Source organism: Eptesicus fuscus, chromosome 8, assembly GCF_027574615.1.
Source record: "Eptesicus fuscus isolate TK198812 chromosome 8, DD_ASM_mEF_20220401, whole genome shotgun sequence".
Classification (NCBI taxonomy): domain Eukaryota; kingdom Metazoa; phylum Chordata; class Mammalia; order Chiroptera; family Vespertilionidae; genus Eptesicus; species Eptesicus fuscus.
In genome coordinates, this window is record NC_072480.1 from 61,721,181 (window position 1) to 61,745,151 (window position 23,971).

General features: G+C 37.7%; 2 protein-coding genes and 1 pseudogene across 2 annotated transcripts in view; 1 reads left to right on the top strand and 2 right to left on the bottom strand.

Moving 5' to 3' along the window:
• The window catches only part of HS6ST3 (heparan sulfate 6-O-sulfotransferase 3), a 702,271-nt gene that overhangs the window by 178,954 nt on the left and 499,346 nt on the right, over nt 1-23,971 (top strand). The window lies entirely within an intron of this gene.
• Nucleotides 9,763-16,846, bottom strand: LOC103288284 (nucleophosmin-like; annotated as a pseudogene).
• Nucleotides 21,615-22,460, bottom strand: LOC129149958 (S-phase kinase-associated protein 1). The gene has a single exon (XM_054719891.1). The coding sequence runs from the start codon at nt 22,364-22,366 to the stop codon at nt 21,875-21,877; it is 492 nt and encodes a 163-aa protein (XP_054575866.1). The 5' UTR covers nt 22,367-22,460; the 3' UTR covers nt 21,615-21,874.

Genomic DNA, 23,971 nt, shown 5'->3' on the forward strand with positions numbered 1-23,971 from the left:
AATATAAAGTTGAGCAGAGAAGCACAGTAGCAAACTACTATATTAAATTGCCACCATAAAAATGTAAATATATACTTAAATAATTTCAGAAGCATAAAAAATAGAAAATTAATAGGAAATAATGAACATAAAGTGTTATTTTAGTATTTCATATAATTAATTAAAAGTATATAATTTAATTTTAAATATTGACTATATCTAATGACTGGCTGGAAAATTCTGAAAATTTAGCAAAGAGCTCTGACAACTGTCAGAAGCTGGCTTCTGCACACCACTGACAGTCACATAATTATGTGTAAACCGTTATTTAATGTCTTCTCCATGAGAACGTAAGCATGTTAAGGCAGGGACTGTGTTGGCTTTGATCTCTCAGTCAATTTTGGTTGGGACAACAGAAGCCATTTAGGAATTCCAAATAGGGAGACTTTCATAGAAGGAATTATAGGCTTTCACCGTGATGGAAGGTCAGGGAAGCCTGTCGTTGGGTGCAGCTGCCTTGTAGGAACCTGCGCAGAAGCTGTCACAGAAAATCTCCCAGTCCCAGTGGGAACTGCCATTGCTGATCTTAGGGATTCAGAAGAACCAGCCTTTTGTCCATGAATTGGCCTGCAACTGCCAACAGAGATGTCCAAATCCCATGTGGGCACTTCTCATTGGATGACTCTAACCTAGGATCATGCTGGGAAGGGCATTCTGAAGAATATGGTTTCACGGTCCTCTGCATAAAGGATCAGAGATGATACTGAGCTATCTTTATTGCTCACTAACATATCACTAGCACCTAGAATATTCTCTTGTACATAAGTGGTGCTTAGTGCATGTCGGTTGAATGATGGTTGGCGAGGGTGTTGAAAGTATATAATGCAGCCATGATAAAGGGTAACTGAATTGAAAACAAAGGATTTAGTTGGACATTTAACTCAATTATTCTCACCTAGTACTTATAGCATTCAAATAAACCAACTTTTGAAATAGTATTCTGAAAGCTAATGTATTACTTAATTGCTTGGAATTTAAACATATTTCTGCCTATAAATGGTAGTGAGATCTCTAGACTGGTCCATAAAAGCTCTTTTCACTCATAATGTTGCTGATATACAGCACTAATAATGTAACACCTCAGCACTTTATAGAATATTCTGCAAGAAAATGCACTGCAAGTTCCAGTTCTGGTGCTAGATCCACATTATCTGTTTTTGCATCTCTGGCAACAAGTACATGAATTCCTCCTCCCCATTTCCTGTTGAAATTTGGATCAACAGGAATAGGAACATCATGATGCAATTTCAGCTTTAGTCATATCGGGGAAAGTTAAGATCCAAGTGCTTCACTCATAATAGATTAAAATTCTGGATTGCGGAGGGAGTTCTAGTAGCTAAAATGGAAAAGTAAATTCTATGTAAGGTATATTGCAAGTGTTTTATATTAGGATTTTCTGTATTATGCTTATTTAATTAAGAACAGAGTTTTCACTGCAAAAGAATATAAGCTAGACAGTTAAAATTAAATTAGGAGAATATGTTATATTACATTTGCAGGGAGATTTTCGTTAAAAGGTCTTACCAGGTGAGTGAACCATACCTTAGGGATATTAGCTCTGGAAGTTCTTAAAGAAATCATTTTTGTAAATTACTGATAGACTAAAGTAAAAGATAGTCTAAAGAATACTAAAAAGTGGCTTAAATTTTGGGGGGCAGGGGTTGTTTTTTATTCATTGTGTATCCTTCAAGGGTTAGCACTATGTTGAGTAATCAGGTAGTCAATGAATGTCAAGTGAAATAATGCAGGATGTCAAAAAAACAAATTAAGAAAAGTAATCATGACCTAATCTAACCTAAGGACCCACCTAATATTTCATTAGAAAAAATGAGTAAAAATTGTAGATTTGCAAACAGGAAAACTAATATACAATAAGAGAGAATTGGAGTTTGGAAGTCATTAGTATTATTCACCAAAAATTTGAGTTCTTGGTTTCCTGCAGGATGGTCTCCCCTTGTGATAAGGTAGGGCTGTGCCAAGCTCTGCTCAGGAATTTGAGAGGGGACATGGTGCTTCTAGGTGATGCTTCCAGTCTGGAGCACTTAATTGCTAGTTGAAGGCACCAGAACTCTCTTTTTCCTGTACTATGTTGATGGGCAATGTTCCAGATAGTGATCATTCTATCACTCTTGGCCTCATGTGGTGTATAGGTAGCCTAAGTGAGAAATAAATAGTGTGACCATATAATTTTTTGTTCAAACCAGATCACTTTTGAGGTTTAGAGGAGTCTCTATTAATAATTTAGCTGAGAGAGTAAGCATAACTCAGAACTGCCCTGACCAAACAAGAAGTATGGTCAGTTAGAGAACTAAACCATTGTTATTTAAACTACTAAGACTGGTGTTTGTTACTGCAGCACAACCTATTCAGACCGATACCTGGATTCAGTGCCAGAACTGAAAATGACATTCTCTTTAATGATTTATTGACTTTCAATGGGTGTGTATACTAGCATATTATTTGGGTTGCAGGTGACAGACAACACTCAACTCAGAAGTGTCCAGGTAAACACAAAGGAATATTGCAGCACTTGGAATTTTAAAAAGATTAAAATATAGAACAACAGGTAAAAGCTGGAGCTGAGCTGGGGAATCTGATCAAATGCCGCCAGGCCTTCTGTCCCAGTGTACAGGCCTTGCCTCTCACTAAAGCCAAGTTTCCTCCATGGAGGGGCAAACCAGGGCCACCAGCAACTTCTAAATGCTGAGTCTGACTGTTTCCACCAATATCTGTAAGACAGACTTACAGATATTCTCTGAATTCAATTTCAAAAGTCCCAGGCAAGGATTTCTGTTTGGCTCCATTTTTGAAAGGTGCCAACCTCTTGATCAACCAGCTGACACCAGGAGGTTGAGTCATTTAAGCGTTTCTGGGAACTACATTGGGATACAGAGAAGAGTAGGAGAATGGGGTGCTAGGAAGACACACACACACACACACACACACACACACACACACAACTTTGTATGTTTACTTCATATGTGTTCTTAGATATAGACAAACACCATTAATGTACTTGCTTAGAACTTTTTCTTGTGTTATTGCTGGAATTTGGGAAAATTTATATTTTTCCCTATATTCATTCTTTTGTGTGTGATTATTTTTGGATAAAAGTCTCATTTTTGAAAATATCTCAGTGGAAAAATGGTGAGTTGTGGGGCCAAGGGGCCTACTAAAGCTAACTGACACACTTGGGCATTGAACCAGAAATTCTTCTCTCCATAGAATTACTAGTATACTCTAATTAACTAAACTGAGCTGTGGGAACATAAATGACGTAATGACATTCAAAGTAACTTTTTAAAGCTGGCCATAAACTTCCACTATCTGCAGTTAGCTAACTTAACCCTTTAAAAAAAAAATAAAAAAACCCCACCTCAAATTGAAGAGTTAGATTATGTCATCTTAAACCTGTCTTCAAGGTTTGATTGTGTGGTCTATGATTTGGTTGCAGACCTCAGCACTGAGTTCATGTCCTATTGTCCTCCTCTCCTGTCTCATATTTTCCATGTAAATTTTGGGGGGATAGTGGAAAATCTGCTCCCAACAAGGTTACCAGCCAAACTCTTCTATAACTTTGAAGGTACCTATGATTAAGGGCCGTGTCATGATGAAAATAATTGCTTTAATTAGCCATTAAACAGGTTTCAGGGTCAACATGACAATGGGTTTCTTTCTGTGTTTGATTTAGTAGAAGCAGTTAATGATTTTGTTTTTATTATCTTTACCCCCTGCTTCTGAATTATTTACTTAGCACATAGAAGGCAACAGATATTTGTTATTATAAAATCAATTTCATGCCTGACTAGACCATCTCTTCCACCTTTGTCATTACTCTTTGAGCTTTGGGTGTTATCTTGGGCTCATTTATGTTTATATAACAAGATGGCAATGGGCCCTACCAATAATTATTTGGGGAATTTGCGTCATACAGCAGGCAGTGCATTTTCATTCTCACTTTCAGAGAATTTCCGTGTCTGCACCCCCATCCCCTCCATTTCTATTGACATTTCTAATCAATAGAATTATGTTTCTAAAGTAAAAGTGTCATATTATACTTCCTCATTATTTACATGATGTTAAGAATGGATTATGTATCCACAGTAAAAATTCAGTATTTAAAAAGAGTAAAACACACATCCATAAGCTATTATTTTATTTAAAAGCTTTCTTCTTTGAAATCCTTGTTTACTGAAGTTGTGTTCCTTTGTTTTCCCTAGATTTTATGTAAGGCTCAAGGTGACAATCATGGCTTTTCTGAAATGTCAGTAGCCTTGAAGTTAAATAATATAAATGCCACTAACATTCTTTTTTTTTTTTTTAAGTGGTTCTGGATTAACTCCCAAACACACATAAAATTAGGTCTGCAAGTCTCTTCATGCCTGTTAAGCATATCCTGAATATAGCCTTGTGAGTGTGAGGAGGAGTGAGTTTGCATAGCTCCTTTTGGATCTGCCCACTGTTCCCATTATGCCTTGGTAGTGTCTACCTGCCTTCAGTTGGTGGCAAGGGGAGCTTTGCCTGTTTCTGTGTCTTCGCTAGGTGTCAGAAATGAATTGCTACCCCAGTTGTCTAAGCAGTCCATCATTTCCCCACTGAGGCAGAACTCCTGCCTTGTTCCTTCCTTCAGCCCTATTTCCTGCTCCATGGAGCTGGAACCATAACACTACCCTGCCTAGCACCCTGCTCCTAACAGGCCAGTTATATGGAACCATCATGCCATTCTCTGATCCCATCCCCTAATCTTTCCCACTGATTAGCTTTAACTTTTAACACCCAGCAAACATTTATTGAGCACATACGTACCCAAGCCTGGCTGATATTGTGTTAGGCTTGGAGGTGCCCAGGATCGCCAAGCTGTGAACCAAGGTGGCTGTCACTAGTGCTGGACCTGGGGCCACTTAGCAAGAGGTGCAGGCTACACAGAGGCCAGATGCTGCTTGTTGGAAATTTTAGGAAAGTCCGAATCATGAAGCAAGAGAGGCCAGTTGTATGGAAAAGCCACTGGAAATGACTTGGGTGGTGTGGGGTCTTAAGGAATTACCAGGGTAGGGCAAACAGTGGTGAGTCAGGTTGATGGAGACTCAGATATGGCTCCTGCTTGCCAGCTCTGAAGAGGGTGGGGAGGGCTCAGCAAAGGAACAATAGCCTCTGCTAGAATTTTTTGTTTGGCAAAAAGCAGCCCCCCAGCTCTTACCTTGATGCCTAACAATTTATTTCCTTCCCATATGTCCCTGGTTTCTTTCAAGCTGCTAGAGCTCAGAGGGAGTGATTTCAAGTAAGTCCACGTGTGGGCCCTTTAAGAGGAACTGCTTGGGACTCCAGCAGCCTTCATCCCACTTAGCCACAGTCCCTGTTGGTTTATATAGCCACAAATTATGGGGACTTCTCTTCCTGGCAATGGAACCGTGGGCTGAGGGGTGGAATTGGAATCCCTTGCTCCTCAGGGGAACTTGCAGAGCCAAGATATCCCTCCTAATTATAAACAATCACATGTGGGGGTGTTGGACCAGCCCTTCCGCCTCTCTGCCCCTCTTACCAGTCTTTTTTTTTTTAATATGTTTTTTATTGACTTCAGAGAGAGGAAGGGAGAGGGACAGAGACATAGAAACATCAATGATGAGAGAGAATCATTGATCAGTTGCCTCCTGGATGCCACCCCTCCTCCTGCCTTTCCCATGGGGATTAAGCCTGCAACCTGGGCCTGAATTTTTAAAACTGCAAGTCTTCAGAATGGTGACAGATTTTCGAAATGTCTCTGGAATAGATAGATGGTTAAGTATATTGTGTTAATTAAATGGAACATATGCATTCATTAAAATTATAATGCTGATGATTATATATCAACATGAAAATGTTACAAATCCTATTTTAATTTTAAGTGAAGATAACAGAACATAAAATTATGTTTTTACTAAAATTGCAGCTATGGAAAAACATGGATAAAGGCTGGGAGAGAATTCAAATATTAAAACAGTTATCATTGGGTGACAGATTAATGGGTGAATTATTTTCTTTTAATACTAGAATACTGTTCTTATAATAATTGAAAAACATGCAGTGATAGTTTGGACTCCGGTCAAATATGGTAAAAGTACTCAGTTTCTGAGAATGGAAAATGAAATGAATTATATGGAGACTTCAAGAGCCTTCAATGTATGAGCTAATTCTGATAGCCTGTGCATTTACTTTTTATCCTATATAATAAAAGGCTAATATGCAAATTGTCCCCTCAGGAGTTCGACTGAAAGACCAGGAGTTTGATCGCTCACTATGATGTGCGCTTACCACCAGGGGGTAGCATGGAACATGGCAGGTGACCAGCGGCAGCAGGGTGCTGAGGGAAGGAGGGAAGGAGGAGGCTGGGAGGCTGGGAAACTGGGAATCTGATCGGCCCTGATCACCAGCCAGGCCTAGGGATCCTACCCATGCACGAATTTCATGCACCAGGCCTCTTGTCTAAAATAATAATGAATACTCGCTTAATATAGGAGATATTTTAAAGACATGGTTACCATAGCTTAGGAGAGCCATCTTGGAATCCTGCAGTTTATAAAATAAACTCTATATTTCAACTTTCCCCCCAAAAGTAAAACTGCCAGTAGGATATCTGAAATTCAAGACCTATGACAATCTTAATACCCTAAACTTCTTTTATTCACAATCCACATCTTATTTGTGCTCTCATATTAGTTTGTGTGACAAGAAACTGTTTCTGGTATTGGAATCATCATGTGCTTTTCCCACATAACAATGTCCCATGGGGTTTTCATCAGGGAAGAAAAGGCAGCACACCGGAGTAGAATTTTGCTGTGATTATCTCATCATCTCCTTTCATTTGTAGTGCCACTGGCAAAAGTCTTTTTAAAAGAAGGTTCAGTAAAATGATTGGCACTCGGTAAGTGGTTGATATTGAATAGGAAAAGCCAAGAGCTAATTTGAAGTCTTTTTATAATGTTCTTTGTTTAAAAAAATGAAGAGAAAATATCCAAAATTAGAATACTAAGAACTAGAGTAGTCTTGCACCATACTGTTTTAATTGGCTGTTGCTCATGAGAAGAATCAATAATTTCTTTTGAAGTTTCACATCAACTGCTTAATTTTGATAAACTCTTATAATTAATCAACTGTGAATAAAATGAATCAGTTATAATTTTAACCTTAGTTTGTTTTTTTTTTTAAGTAGCTACACTTCTGTAAGTAATAGGTTATCTAACCTTATTCAAAGCCTTATAAATGATTTTAGCAGTATTTAGGAGGAACTACAACTTATCAATTTACTCCTAGGTTTCAACAATCACATTTTGAATATTTTTCAAAGCATATTTATTGAAATGTTAATGTAATTTTGGGTTATTCAGGTATTTTGCCTGCTTTATTTTAATCATCAACTAGTAATATAGAATTACCCAGCAAATTTCAAACACAGTGCCAGGCACCATAGAAGCAGAGAAGTGAGTCAAAAGCAGCATAGGGTATAGATTCTTAGTTCAAAGAACTTACAATATAAATGGAGGAACAGACAGACGGGACATATATAAAACAGAATAACTGGCTTTCTTTAATGTATTTTTTATTGATTTCAGAGAGGAAAGAAGAGGGAGAGAGAGAGAGAGAGAGAGAGAGAGAGAGAGAGAGAGAGAGAGAGAGAGAGAGAGAGAGAGAGAGGAAACATCAATGATGAGAGAGAACCATTGATTGGCTGCCTCCTGCATGTCCCCCACCAAGGCTCAAGCCCACAACCAGGGCATGTGCCCTGACCGGGAATTGAACCATAACCTCCTGGTTCATATGTCAATGCTCCACCACTGAGCCATGCTGGCTGGGGGATAGTAAGTGACATTCAAAGTGACTTGTTAACTGATTGTAGGTAAAGTAATTTTGGAAAAGTAGGAAAGCTTGAGTCGTCTTGAACTCCTTGGAGGACATGGAACTTGAGTGGAAACTTGAGAGATGGTATGGCTGAGACTGCTAGTTTCCCCTAATATTTGTTCTTCCCTCTCTAGACAGGCATAGAATTTAGCTGCCTATCTGAAGGCTACACTTCTCAAGCCTCTTGTCTCTATGTACAGCCATGAAACCGAATTCTGTACAATGGGTTTTAAGCAGAAGTGTGTGTAGCTTTTAGATTATTCCATACAGCAAGAAGGATGCCGATCCCTTATTCCTTTTTGTCTGTCTTACTGGGTGGGACACAGATAAAATAGCCGGGAGCTGTGTTGTTTAAATATGGCAGATAGGAAAGAAGGAGCCTAAACATGTGTCTACCTCATCAGAATTGTCATGGCACCTGAGAATTTTATACATAAGAGAAATAAACTAATGTCTTGGTTAAGCCGTTGCCATTTTGGGTTTCCCCATTAGAGTAGCTAACCTATATCCAAACTAATATAGATGGATAGACTTTAAATTTGCAGAAGAATAAAGGGGGGATTCCAGGAACAGAGGACCATGAACAGAGGCCCCAGATGGGGATTAACATGGTGAACCTGAGTTGTTATTGCTCTACCTCACAGTGTCTGCATGTATATTAAATAGCAAATTAACTTATAGGTATTACTTATTTCACTTAATTGTGACCCGAGAATATTCTTTGTATGAGTTGAATCCTTTTAATAAATTTATTGAGATTTGCTTTATATCCTAATGTTTTGTTTATGCTGATACCTGGGAAGTACATGCTGCTCTTGATGTATATAGTGATCTGTTAGGTCTAGTATGTTTATCGTGTTCAAAGTTTTCTGTTCCTTTTGCCCAGTTGTTCTATACATGTTGAAAGTGGGACATTGAAGTCTCCAATCATTATTATTATTTTAACTTTATTAAAATATTGAGTTTATTTCACATGTATAATTTTGTCTTCCCACCATTTCCATTTGTCTGACCACCACTACTATGGCCTGTCATAAAATTCCATACAGACCTAAAACCAAGCAGAGGGTGGAGTTCCATCTTTAAAAACTGTTAATGTAAAAACCATTGAAACCTGTAAAGAATTTTTGTGAGTTTATTTGAGCCAAACTGTTGACATATGCCAGGAAGCAGAACCTCAACGAATTGAGATAATGCTCTGGAGAATGGCAGGTTACATCTGTATTTATACATTGCAATCAAAGGAAAGGGACTTAGGTGGATTACATGAAATTCATTGGTGATAGATTAAGGAGGTGGGATAAAGCAAAGTGGGGAAACCTCTGGGATAGGGTAAAAAGTGAAATGATGGATATATGCTTCTTTTACATAGATGAATACAGGATAATTTAACATAATTAACAGTTGACAATTAACTTAATAACAATAACAGTGAGGGAATGTCCTGGTGCTATTCGTTGTGCCCTGAGGGGTCCGGAAAAAAAGGGAAGTTACAAGTTACCCAGTCATTTCACAGATCTGTTATCTTAGAGGCAAAAAGACAAATGGGCTCAGTAAAGATCTAAGTTGATCTTTGTTAGGGAAAATACTGGCCTAGGACATGACTACCCACCATAACCTGTTTGTAGTTAAATATTTAATTTTCAGACCATCTTTTGTGGTTATTTTAGGTCTCTGAGTTTGCAAGACTGCCATGCAGGCCTCCCCTGACCTTGCCAGGTTAGCATGTGGCCCCTTTTGTCCACAAAACTAAACAGGCATTTTGGACAACACATTCTTGGCAATGGAACCTGGGCAACTTTTATCAGACATGGTAGGGAAAGTCCTCACTCTGCCTTGCAAAAAGGGCAGTTAGATATCAACTGTTACAGAAATAAAATAAAATAAGATAGGAAATTTTGACAAACTGTTTAAACTAATTTTTTAAACCCTCCCCAGAGGATATGTTTTTTAAATTAATTTGAGAGAAAGAGAGAGAGAGAAAGAGAGAGAGAGAGAACACATTGATGTGAGAGAGAAACCTAGATAGGTTGCCTTCTGTAGGTGCCCTGACCGGGAATTGAACCCATAACATTTTGGTTTATGGGATTTTGCTCCAACCAACTAAGCCACCTGGTCAGGGCTAAAGTATTCTTTTAAAAGAGTCTTCCCCCACTGCCAGAGACCATGACTAGCCTTCTGGTCATTCATCAGAAGCAATTCTTCGCATAATTGATGAACTTGGCTTCCACTTTGAAAAGAGAACCACTTTTAAAATATTTGCATTTTTGCTTTAATGTCTTCTGCAGAATGAGGTTCTTTTGGTGTTTTAGGAGTTTTTCTTTCTTTTTTTTAAATTTATCTTTCTTGTTGAAAGTATTACAGATGTCCTCTTTGTTTTTCTGTTGTTATTTTTTCCCATTGACCCCCTCCACCCTACACACCTGCCCTTCCCAAGCCTTTACCACACTTTTGTCTGTGTCCCTGGCTATGCATATGTGCATATAAATTCCCTGGTTGGTTAATCTCTCACCTCCCATGCCACACCCCCCTAACCCTCCCACCCCCTTCCCTCTTCCCTCTGAAATTCATCAGTCTGTTCCATGGTTCTATGTTTCTGGATCTTTTTTGTTCATCAGTTTATTTTGTTAATTAGATTCCACATATGAGTGAGATCATGTGATACTTATCTTTCTCTGACTGGCTTATTTTACTTAGTATAATACTCTCCAGATCTCTCCATGCTGTTGCAAATGGTAAGAGATCCCCTTTTTTTTTTTTTTTTAATGATTCTTGACCTTTAGATCTTGGTGTTGATGGTTTTGAGTCTTTTCCATTCTGATTTGATTTTTGTGCATTTTTTGGCTAGAGCATCTCATATAGATTTCTTTAATTTAGCTTTTTCTTCAGCTTTTTCATCATCAAAATCATTATATCTTTATCATCATCATCTTCATCTTCATCAACATCTTCAGTAACAGCAAGTTTTACTTTTTGTGTGTGTGAAACTTGCTACAACTATCAGGGCAGAATGCTTTCCAGATATACTTAGGAGTTTCACATCCTCCTCTTTACCTTCTGACTCTGCATCTTCTTCTATAGCTATTAAGTGCTGTCAACTAATATGCACAGGCCCTGAACCACATTTCCACCATGAGACCACAGTAGTGTTATTTGAAGCCACCAAGGACAGACATTTTCAAAGTTACCAGTGTTACTTTAATTGGACTGCTTTCATAACTCATTGCCTCTGCTTCAGCAATGTACAATTCATCCCCTGTACCAGCCCCTAAGCTGATTATTCTTAAAGATAATTTGTCCTCATTTATATCATCATCCACCTTAAACTGATAACTTTTTGGGCCTTTAGTTCACAATAGTTCTGGAGGTTGGGAACCCAAGATCAGGGTGCCAGCGTGGTTGGGTGAAGGCTGTCTTCTAGATTGCAGACTTCTGGTTGTATCCGCAGATGGTGGAAAGCTTTAAACATTATTTTTGAATTGTCTTTTTCTTCTTTCATTTTTATCAGTTTTTGCTTTAGATATTTGGATGAAGTTGATATATGTTTATAATTTCTTATATTTTCATGTATTATAATTTTTATAACTTTATATATTTTCTAGATGGATTGACTTTTTTATCATTATAAAATATTCTGCTTTGTCTCTAGTAATAATTTTGTCTTAAAATCTATGTTGTCTGATATTAGTATAGTTACTCCAGCTTTCTTTTGATATAAATCCTACCATATCAGTAATTACATTAAATTAAATGGATTGAAAATTCCAATTAAAGGCAGAGATTGTTTTAATTTTTAGTTTTCTTGGTTTCATTTCTCTCTTCCTCCATTATGGCCTACTTTTGTGTTAAATATTTTCTTGTGTACTTTCTTAAATCCCTGGTCATTTTTTATTATATATTTTTGAATTATCTTACATACATCATAATTTATAACAATCTAGTATGAATTAATGCCAATTTAATTTCAGTATTATAAAATAATTTTAATCCTGTTTAGCTGCATTTCTCACCCTCTTGGGAATCCATTAACACAGCTTTATAATCATTGCTTTATGAGGTTGTCTTTTAAATCAGATAGGAGAAGTGATGCATCACCAACAAAAATACATTTATATTGTCTTTCATAGTTATTTACATAGTTTCCTTTACCAGCACTCTTTGTTTTTTATGTGGTTTTGAGTTGCTTTGTAGTGTCTTTCATTTCATCCTGAAGGATTTACTTTAGTATTTCTTGTAAGTCATGTCTGCTAGTGTTGAATTCTCTCAATTATTGTTTATCTGTCAATGTGTTTAATTTCTATATCATTCTTGAAGGGTAGGTTACTGTACAAAGAATTCTTGTTTGATAGTTGTCTTTCAGCACATTGAAGATGTCATCCTATTGCCTTTTGGCCTTCAAAGTTTCTGATGAGAAATTGGCTGTTAATCTTATTGAGGATCCCTTGTACATGATGAGTTGCTTCTCTATCTCAGTGCGTTCAAGAGTCTGTCTTTGTCTTTTGAGTGTTGGCTATGATGGGTCTAGGTTTGAATCTCTTTGCATTTATTTGATTTAGAATTTGTTGAATATATAACTTTTTAATTAAATTTGGAAGTTTGGGGAAATTATTTTTTTCCAAATATTTTCCTGCCTCTTTCTCTCCTCTACTTTTGGGACATTTCTTATGCATATCCTATCTAATAATAGACAAATATGCAAATTGACCATACCTCTGACATACCCACAAGCCATGCCCACAAGCCACGCCCACCATCCAATCAGAGCGAGTATGCAAATTAACCCAAACCAAGATGGCTACAGCCACAGAGAGCAAGGTTTCCTAGGTAACAGAGGAAGCCAAGCTTTCCGCCTGCCCTTGCCAGGCCTAAGCCTCCACTCAAGCTACAAAGTTGCAATTATAGAAGGTAAACAAATTCAAACAAATGGCGGCAGAATGGAGCTTGAGAGAGCAGGCCAGGGTTGCCACCGGCAACAGAGGAAACAAAGCTTTCCGCACACCCTAGCCGGGCCCACCCGCTTAAGGCAACAAAGTTTCAATTATAACCCCAACACAAATGGCTGCCTGCCTCAGAGGGAGCCCCAGGCTTGGCTCTGCTCCAGGCTACAAAGTTTCAATTGTAGAAGGAAAATAAATCCCAGATACCAGGGCCTCTGCTTAGGTTGCCAGGGGGCATGGCCGGCCTGCAAACCACCACAGGCCCCTCGCTCAGGCCGCCCCACACCCCAAGGGAACCCCTACCTGATCCGGGACGCCCTTCAGGGCAAACCAGCTGGCCCCCACCCGTGCACCAGGCCTCTATCCTATCTAATAAAAGAGTAATATGCAGATTGATCATCACTGCAACACACAATATAGCTGCCCCCATGTGGTCAAAGATCCTGCCCCCATGTGGACACAAGATGGCCACTACAAGATGGCCAGCAGGAGAGGGCAGTTGGGAGGCACCCGGCCTGCAAGGGAGGGCAATTGAGAGGGACCAAGCCTGCAAGGCACCCGGCCTGCAAGGGAGGGCAAGTTGAGAGGGACCAAGCCAGTTGGAGGTGATCAACCCTGCAGGAGAGGGCAGTTAGGGGTGACCAGGCTGGCAGAGGAGGGAAGTTGGGGGCAAACAGGCTGGTAGCAGAGTGGCTAGGGGATGATCAGGCTGGCAGGCAGAAGCAGTTAGGGGCAATCAGGAAGGCAGGCAGGCAAGCAGTTGGGAGCCAGCAGTCCTGGATTGTGAGAGGGATCCCATATTGGAGAGGGTACAGGCTGGGCTGAGGGACAACCCCCCTCCGTGCATGAATTTCGTGCACCGGGCCTCTAGTGTTAGTATGTTTGATGGTGTCTCATAGGTATCTGAGGCTCTGGTTCATTTTTTTTTTTCTTTTTCTTTTTGTCTGTTACTTAGACTGGATAATTTTAGATGACTTATCTTCAAATTTGATGATTTATTCTTCTTCCTGCTCAAATGTGATGTTGAGCTCCTCTAATGAATTTTACATTTCGTTTATTGTAGCTTTTAATCTCTAGAATATCTAGTTGGTCTGTGTTCACATTGGGACATGCCTTCAACACTCAGCTATACAGTTTGCAACTCTGCCTCAGTCTTTGCTTCTTGCCTGCACAGAGCATCCAGATCAGCCAGGAGTGGGAGCTTCCTGAGCACACATTCAGCCCTGGACATATGTATAGCACTACACACGTACACAGTCTTCTAGTTTCCCAGGAATATGTTGGAGATTTTCAAAGCCCCTATGGACATCTCATTTCCCATATTTTTCTTTGAGGCTTGTTAGTTAGTCTGTTATTTGCCCTAACTGTTGTTCACTACCACAGACAGCCACACATTTCCTGTAATGTCTGTTGACAAACACCCCTAAGAGAAAAGGATTGGGGGGAATTCCTTTTCTCTTTGCCGGGTAAACTTCAAGTCAGGTCAAATACAGAAGACAGATTTTCACGTGGGGTTTTCCAAGGAGGCACTACCAGGTCAATAATGACAATTCTCTGGAATGTGGCTTTGAAAGAGCTCCAGCTTCCCTCTGCTGACTGCCAGGAGGCTGATTTTTAACACAAATGTGAGCCAGAGGGCAAGGGATGGCAAGTCAAAATGCCACATAGATCTTGAAGAAATGCTGACTAGGTTCTTGCAAACATTTGATTAATTTTTAAAGTTATCAAAAAATATTTTTGGAAAATTTTTCCTAATTTTCTTATCACTTTTATGGAAAAGAAAATTTTCAGAGGACTTTGTTCTGCCATTTTTGCTGATGTCATTCTCTCATCTGTTTTTATGGATTTTTCTATGTATTATTTGTTATTCTTTGGGCACTTTAAGATAAATTTTAACAAGTTATTCAATATGTCAGTGGAATAATTTTTGTCTTTAGAATTATATTGACTGGAACATATCACATTGTTGAAAGTAGTAGTTTATTGTACTTGGGAATGCCAAATTTGGATTCATAGTTAACATACCTAAAAATTTAACTCTTGCCCTAACTGCTTTGGCTCAGTGGATAGAGCATTGGCCTGTAGACTGAAGGGTCCAAGGTTTGAGTCTGGTCAGGGGCATATGCCTAGGTTGCTGGCTTGATCCCCCGTTGGGGGCATGCAGGAGGCAACTGATGGATGGTTCTCTCTCATCATTGATGTTTCTATCTCTCTCTCCCTCTTCCTTCCTCTCTGAAAAAAATAAAAATATATTTTAAAAAATTAATTCTTATTGTTTACAAGCAAATATAAGTTTTATTAACATTCAAATATAATCATTTAACTAATACTTATATAGTGATTACCATGGCTATTTACTGTTCTAATCACTTTACAAATATTTAATTTGTATATGTTTTTAATTCCCATAAGGTTGTGAAGAAAGTCCCATTATTAACCTCATTTTGCACCGAGGAAACAAAGTCACAGGTAGGTTAAGAAACTTGCCAGACTTTATGTAAATCAGGAGTAGGGAACCTTTTTCTGCCAAGGGCCATTTGGATATTTATAACATCATTCGCAGGCCATACAAAATTATCGACTTAAAAATTAGCCTGCTATATTTGGTCAAACATTTAATTAACTCACCTCTAATGCCTTGGCAGGGCCAGACCAAATGTTTTCATGGGCTTTATGTGGCCCTAGGGCTGGACGTTCCCCGCCCCTGATGTAGGTAGTGAATGGCAGAAACGGAATTCAAATCCAGGCAGTCAGGCTTCAGAGTGTTTGCCTTTAATCATTATGCTATCCTGCCTCTCCAAATAGTTACATTAATGATTATATTCAATTTATTTATTCTAGTATTTATTGGGTATATAGCACAGCCTAGATACTGTGGATATTGCAGTGAATAAGACAGATAAAACTTCTACCATTATGGAGCTTATAATGGAGGGGCAGGAAAATAGAAATATTAAACAAATAACTATACAAATTATAAGTGATACAAAGGGTAAGTTTCAGGGTGTTATGAGAATACCCTGAAATTGTTATGAGGGAAATTTAATCTTGTCAGGAAGGACCAGAAAAGGTTTGTTTCAAAAAGTAAATTGGCAAATTGAGAATGAAAAGCTGAGGAGGATATATGCAGAGCCCAGCCTTAGCCATTTTGCCAGTGATTTCTGCTGCTTCTGTCAGCTGCCAACCTACTTCCCTTTGCCCCCCTTTCTTCTTTCTTACCTTGTTTATCTCATAACTGCTCTTTTGTCTTTGGACTATCACATCAAAGGGTGCTCAGCCAGTATGTTCCTTTCATTCTGTGCTGGGCATAATTTGGCAGCAGTTGGAAATTCCCAATGTGTCGGCAGTTGCTTAGTGTTTAGGGGTTTCTTCTCAGTGTCTCCTCATAAAACTATATTTTTGTGCTCCCTTAATCCTATTTTGAAAAGATTATTTATATTTTACTTTTATAGGAGATATGACTCATTTTAGAAAATGGTCAAACTGTACAAAAAATGGCAGGGAACCATAACTCCTTAAGATGTTGTGAATTTTTGCTCTTGTGGCTTCAATTGTATGTGGACATAGCTTCTGGGTTTGTCAATTCTTTGCCTCAGTGCCCTCAATCAGTAGCTTGGCAACATATTACACTGGCAGGTTCTTATTGTCTGTCAACACAAAGCTTGTTTTGTGTACAGTATTAGCTCCTGGATGGTTCTGCAAAAGTGATGTGTCACTGAAATTTTCTTTTTTGACATGTCTCTTACCTGGTGGTTAATGGCTGTGATGAAATATTTTTTTTCTTCAAGAAATGAACCATTTCTTCTTGGCCCTATATCCCAGTCTTTGATGATGTATTTGCCAAGAAATTGCCAATGAAACCTTCTTTTCTTCTGTCCATTTAAAAAATATCTACCATTTCTCCATTCTAGGTTTATTATTTCTATCAGTGAAGTGATGTGTAACTGCAATTTATCAGGCGTTATATTGTAAACCGATTGACTGATTACTTTCAACATGAGAGATTCAGAGTAAAGAAAGAAGAAATGACAAATTTAGGATATGTTCCATTCAACAACAAATGAAATAGAAAAGTAAATTTTCTCTAAATTGTTTGAACAATCAGAGTTGTGAGAGAGAGTATATATTTTGTAATCAATATAAAGTGAATTATGTTTTTGTCTGTCTTGTATCACATAACACAAAACCTGCTGGATGTATTTTCTGTTAGAGAGTAAAATAGAGGACAGGTCTAGTATAGTCTATCTTAAAAGAGGCTTTGTGGTCTAAGCAAAATTTATGCTGGTGTACTTCAATACAATTGTCATTTTCTAAAATAGCACCTCATACAGGAGCAGGCAAAATTGGTTTACAGATCTGAGTTCGTGAAACAGAATTTATTCTTGTATCATTATTTATTAATTATTGTATTCTTTATTATTATTATTAATTTACTTTTGCCCACCCCTATATTGAGATAGTGGAATTTATGAGAGACAAACCACACATATTAAGAGACCAGATCTTTATAAACCAAACAGTGTTTGCAATATAACATTCAAATCAAAATAATCAGGAGAGGTACTCTGAATTGTAGGCGTTGGTTTCTGATATGCTGCTTCTCCTAAGGACAGCTCTATTTAGCATACTCCAGTGTAGAAACAGGAATTTATATCTTTAAAGATGGTTATTGCTTTGATCTCTATAAAGAAAATCAGCCAATTTATCATAAATGTGAGTATTCCAGTGATGAGGAATTAAAAACAAATGTGCATGCTCTTTGTCAGTACCAATAGAAGAAAATAAGTATAATTGGAATAAGAGTGATTTAGAGAATTGTGTGGTAATATCACTCAAGCCCTATAACATAATTGAGAAGGTCATTGTGAAATTTTTGTCCTGATGGCTTTAAAAACAGCATAGATTCACCAGTCTGAAGAGTGTAAATTGCTTCCACTGAGAAGTATTTACTAGACATCATAAAATTACTGGAATTATTTTTGGACTGAGCTCTAGGTTCTACTTCTGGTAGTAGTTACAAATCATAGTAGTTATAGGCATATTTCCAAAAGTAGAAAACTAGTAAGTTATATTGGATTCTCTTCAAGGTTGTTTAGAGCTGTGAGTTCTTGTGGACTTTTCCCATAAAGCACCAGGTCATCACATCTTGTGTAATTGCTTGTTATTCTTATGATCCAACCAACACTATAGGAAAGGGCAAGAAGATTTGTAGTAAGAATCTTCTAGTGGGTCCACTTGGTGACAGAGCTGAACTTAGGACCTCTAGTTGTAATACTAGTTATGTGAAGTTCTACATTTTCTGTGATGGTTGGGAAAATCATTAATTTTAATAAATTTTATAAAATTTTTTCATGGGTTAGCCTCTATAGTTCTCTAATCTCCCAGTTCTCTGTAACTATTCTAAACTTTTAAAAATGTCTTCTATGTGGTCTTCTATGTGTCTACTTTAGCCTGCAAAGTGAGCCTGGGAATAAGGCATGTCATGAGTCCTCACCCTTGGACAATCATGCATAGGTAGGGGAGGGTCTACAGTCAGTATCCCACCAAAGAATGAGAAGGTCAGTGGTCAGGAAGTCCGGTCAAGGTCAGGTGGCCAGAAGAAGTCCAGCTGGATGTGCTTTGGCAGAAACACAAACTAGTGACTAAAGACAGGTGAAGATCAGAGATGTTTCTGGCTCTGCTGAATCACAGGACATGGAAAAAACTTGATATGCTCAGTTAACCAATGAAAATTGCATGAGGATGGGTGGAATGAACCAATTTACCCAGGATTGTTCTTCCCTAGACAATGGGATCAGGAATTTAACCTATATCTTTGGGTATGATATCTGTTTAGTTTCTTCTCTACCTCTCATTGACAAGATTAGGGTACTCTATGTATGTTAAAGAATATATAAATTTTCCTGTAAAGTTTTTACTTATTTTTAATTAATTAATTTATTGTTTAAAGTATTACAAATAGTAGTACATATGTTTCTTTTTCCCCCTTTTGACCTCCCCCCAGCCTCCCCCATCCCCTGGCACATGCTCTCCCCCCTCCCCCCTTGATTATGCTTATATGCATGCATACAAGTCCTTTGGTTGATCTCTTACCCCTCTCCCAACCCTCGCCTGACTTCCCACTGAATTTTGACAGTCTGTTTGATGCTTCTTTGTCTCTGTATCTAATTTTGTTCATCAGTTTATGATGTTCTTTATATTTCACAAATGAGTGAGATCATGTGATATTTATCTTTCTCTGACTGGCTTATTTCGCTTAACATAATACTCTCCAGTTCCACCCATGCTGTTGCAAATGGTAAGAATTCCTTCTTTTTTGCAGTAGTGTAGTATTCTATTATGTAGATGTACCACAGTTTCCTAATCAACTCATCTGCTGATGGGCACTTAGGCTGTTTCCAAATCTTAGCTATTGTAAATTGTGCTGCTATGAACATAGAGGTGAATATATCTTCTCTGATTGGTGTTTCTATTTTCTTGGGATATATTCCTGGAAGTGGGATTTCTGAGTCAAATGGGAGTTCCTTTTTTAATTTTTTGAGGAGACACCATATTGTTTTCCACAGTGGCTGCACCAGTCTGCATTTCCACCAGCAGTGCAAGAGGGTTCCTTTTTCTCCGCATCTTCTCCAGCACTTGTCCGTTGTTGATTTGTTGATGATAGCCATTCTGACAGGTGTGAGATGGTACCTCATTGTTGTTTTGATTTGCATCTCTCAGATGATTAGTGACTTTGAGCATGTTCTCATATGTCTCCTGGCCTTCTTTATGTCCTCTTTTGAAAAATGTCTACCGTATTTTCCGGCGTATAAGATGACTTTTTAACCCAGGAAAATCTTCTATACGCCCAGCCGTCTTATATGCCAGAAAATATGGTATTTAGGTCCTTTGCCCATTTTTTGATGGATTGTTTATCTACCTTTTGTTAAGTTGTATGAGTTCCCTGTAAATTTTGGAGATTAAACTCTTATTGGACATAACATTGGCAAATATGTTCTCCCATGCAGTGGGCTTTCTTATTGTTTTATTGATGCTTTCTTTTGCTGTGCAGAATCTTTTTTATTTTGATGTAGTCCCATTTGTTAATTTTCTTCTTAGTTTCCATTGCCCTAGGAGCTGTATCGGTAAAAATATTGGTACGACAAATGTCTGCTATTTTGCTGCCTATGGCTTCTTCTAAGATTTTTATGGTTTCCCATCTTACGTTTAAGTCCTTTATCCATTTTGAATTTATTTATGTGTATGGTGTAAGTTGGTGGTCTAGTTTCATTTTTTTTTGCATTTATATGTCCAATTTTCCCAACACTGTTTATTGAAGAGACTGTCTTGCCTCCATTGTATGCTCTTGCCTCCTTTGTCAAATATTAATTGAGCATAATGGCTGTGTTGATTTCTGGATTCTCTGTTCTGTTTCACTGGTCTATATATCTGTTCTTATGCCAGTACCAGGCAGTTTTGAGAACTGTGACTTTGTACTATAGCTTGATATCTGATATTGTGATCCCTCCAACTTTGTTCTTCTTTCTCAGGATTGCTGTAGCTATTTGGGGTCTTTTTCTATTCCAGATGAATTTTTGGAGAGTTTGTTCTAGGTCTTTGAAGTATGCCATTGGTATTTTAATGGGGATTGCATTGAATTTATAGATTGCTTTAGGTAGTATGGACATTCTAGTGATATTGATTCTACCAATTCATGAACATGGTATAGTCTTTCATTTGTTTATGTCTTCCTCTATCTCTTTTTTTTTTCAGCATCCTGTAATTTTCTGAGTACAGGTCCTTTACCTCCTTGGTTAAATTTATTCCTAGATATCTTAATTTTTTGTTGCAATGGTAAATGGGATTGTTTTTTCAGTTTCTCTTTCTATGAGTTCATTATTGGTGTATACAAAAGCCATAGATCCTGCTACATTGCCGAATTCATTTATTAAGTCTAGCAGTTTTTTGATGGAGTCTTTAGGGTTTTCTATGTACAGCATCATGTCATCTGTGAATAATGACAATGTTCCTTCTTCTTTTCTGATTTGGATGCCTTTTATTTCTTGTTCTTGTCTGATTGCTATGGCTAGCACTTCCAGTACTACGTCAAACAGGAGTGGTGAGAGTGGGCATCCTTGTCTTGTTCCTGTTCTTAGGGAAATGGTTTTTGTTTTTTCCATTTGAGTATGATGTTGGCTCTGGGTTTGTCATATATGGCTTTTATTATGTTGAGGTCTGATCCTTCTATTCCAACCTTGCTGAGAGTTTTTATTAAGAAAGGGTGTTGGATTTTGTGCTTTTTCTGCATCAATTGATATAATTATATTGTTTTTATCTCTCTGTTTATATGGTGTATCATGATTATTGATTTGTGGATATTGTAGCATCCTTGCATCCACGGAATAAATCCCACTTGGTCATTGTGTATGATCTTTCTAATATAATGCTGGATTCGATTTGCTAGAATTTTGTTGAGAATTTTTGCACCTATGTTCATGAGGGATATTGGCCTGTAATTCTCTTTCTTTGTAGTGTCTTTATGTGGTTTTGGGATTAGGGTAATATTGGCTTCATAGAAAGAGTTTGGTAGTGTTCCTTCCTCTTTAATTTTTTTGAATAGTCTGAGGAAGATAGGTTTTATTTATTTTTATTTTTTTTTCTATTTCAGAAAACTTTTGCAAGTTTTTTTATTTACAATGCCAACTTTTAAAAAGTCACTAAACTAAAGTTAACTAGACAATTAACCAGGCAGAAATCGCTTTGCAAAAAGAGGGAAAGCCCAAAATGCCACTTTCTATAGAGAACCCACAATTCAGTTTTATTCAGAGCAAAGAAATAAGATACTTTTGATCATACTGGAAGAAACTCAGCCATAGGTTTGGAATCTGTACCCAAACTACACATGCAATGAAGACAATATTCTGCTAATACAATTGATTTGCTGCTGCATTTGTCTACTGTTTGCCTAATATTAACAATTATAAACAGAGCAGTGCAACTAGTATTTGGAACAATCCTTACAGTGTTACAGTGTCAGGCACAACTTTTCACTTCTCTTCACACCACTGGTTCTCTTTGCGTACCTGGGCTTCCTCTTCTTCAGTAAAGTCATTTTTTATATTGAAGGTCTTGCGAATCTCTTCAGGGGTTTTCCCCTTGATCATATTGGCAACAGTCTTGCATGTAACATCAAGCAAACCTTTGATGTCTAAATAGTTTGCAGCCAGAATTAGTTCAAATAGTGTTCCTTGGTCAACTTTGAGGAATTCTTGGTCCCAAACAGGAATATCATCTGTTCGCTTTTCTTTGTTCTCATCATCCTCAGGAGGAGGAGGGTCATCCTTGTGGTGGGTGCACCACTGAATGACCTTTTTTAATATTGCTGCATTAACATTTGGTAGAGGAACTGGGTCATCATCGCCTTCATCATCCATTCCCAAATCTTCTAACATGGTCTTGATAGTCACAGATTGTTTGGCAATTTCAACATCAACTTCAAATATCTCTCCATCAGAGCTCTGCAATTTAATTGAAGGCATGGTGCTCGGTCTCAAGGAGAGAGCGGGCCGGAGGCTGACGAGAGCCGGGCAGCGTCAGCAGGACCAAACGAAAAAGGTGGAGAACAAGGCCACTTACAGCCGGAAGATAGGTTTTAGTTCTCTCTTTAGTGTTTGATAAAACTCCCATGTAAAGCCATCTTGTCCAGGGCTTTTGTTTGTTGGAAGTTTTTTGATTACTATTCATATTTTTTTATTCTTCCTGATTGAGTTTTAGAAGTTTGTATTTTTCTAGGAATATTTCCATTTCTTCATATTTCTGTGGGGCCTGTTGTTATTTCGCCTCTTTCATTTCTGATTTTGTTTATATGGGTCCTCTCTCTTTGCTTCTTGGTGAGCCTGGCTAGAGGTTCATCAATGTTGTTTATCCTTTCAAAGAATCAGATCTTGGTTTCATTGATCTTTTGTATATATATATATTTTTTTGTCTCTATGTCATTTATTTCTGCTCTGATCTTTATTATTTCCTTCCTTCTGCTCACTCTGGGCTTTCCTTGTTGCTCTTTTTCTGATTCTTCAAGTTGCAGAGTTAGATGGTTTATTACCACTTTTTCTTGTTTTTTTGAGGTAGGCCTGTAATGCTGTGAACTTTCCTCTCAGGACTGCTTTTACTGTGTCCCATAGATTTTGGATTGTTGTGTTTTCATTGTCATTTGTTTCCAAGATGTTTTTTATTTCTTCTTTGATTTCTTTGATAACCCAATCATTGGTTAATAGCAAGCTATTCAGCCCCCAAGTGTTTGAATTTTTGTGATTGTTTTTATTGTAATTTATTTCTAATATTATGCCATTGTGATCTAAGAAGATGCTTGATATGATTTCAATCTTCTTGAATCTGGAGAGACTTTGCCTGTGTCCCAATACTTATTCTATATTTGAAAATGTCCCATATATGCTAGAAAAGGATGTATATTCTGCAGCTTTGGGGTGGAATGTTCTGAAAATGTCAATTAAGTCCATCTGATCTAATCTAGTGAGTTGTTTAGGATTGCTGTTTCTTGGCTGATTTTTTGTCTACAGGATTTATCCAGTGATGCTAATGCTTACTAAAGTCTCCTACTATGATTGTATTGCTGTCAATCTCTCTCCTGATATCTTACAGAAGTTTTTTTTATGTATTTGAGTGCTCCTGCATTGGGTGTATATATGTTTACCAGAGTTATATCCTCTTGCTATATTGATCCCTTTAGAATTATGAAATGGCCTTCCTTGTCTCTTGTTATGGCCTTCACTTTGAGGTCTGTTTTGTCAGATATAAGTATTTCTACCCCAGCTTTTTTTTCATTTCCATTTGCCTGAAAGATATTTTTCCATCCCTTCTCTTTCAGTCAGTGTGAGCCCCTTATTCTGAGGTGGCTCTCTTATAGACAGCATATATATGGGTCATGTTTTCTTATCCATTCAGTCACTCGATGTCTTTTGATTGGAGCATTTAATCCATTTACGTTTAATGTTATTATCAATAGCTATTTGTTTGTAGCCATTCCTACTTTTTATGCCTGTGTTCCTTCTTCCCTTTCTACTTCTTTTTACAACATTACCATTAGCATTTCTTGCTTTGCTGGCTTGGTAGTGATAAACTCACTT

Coding starts and splice junctions, on each gene's coding strand:
- LOC129149958 (XM_054719891.1), bottom strand. CDS start 22,366: ATGCCTTCAATTAAATTGCAGAGCTCTGATGGAGAGATATTTGAAGTT.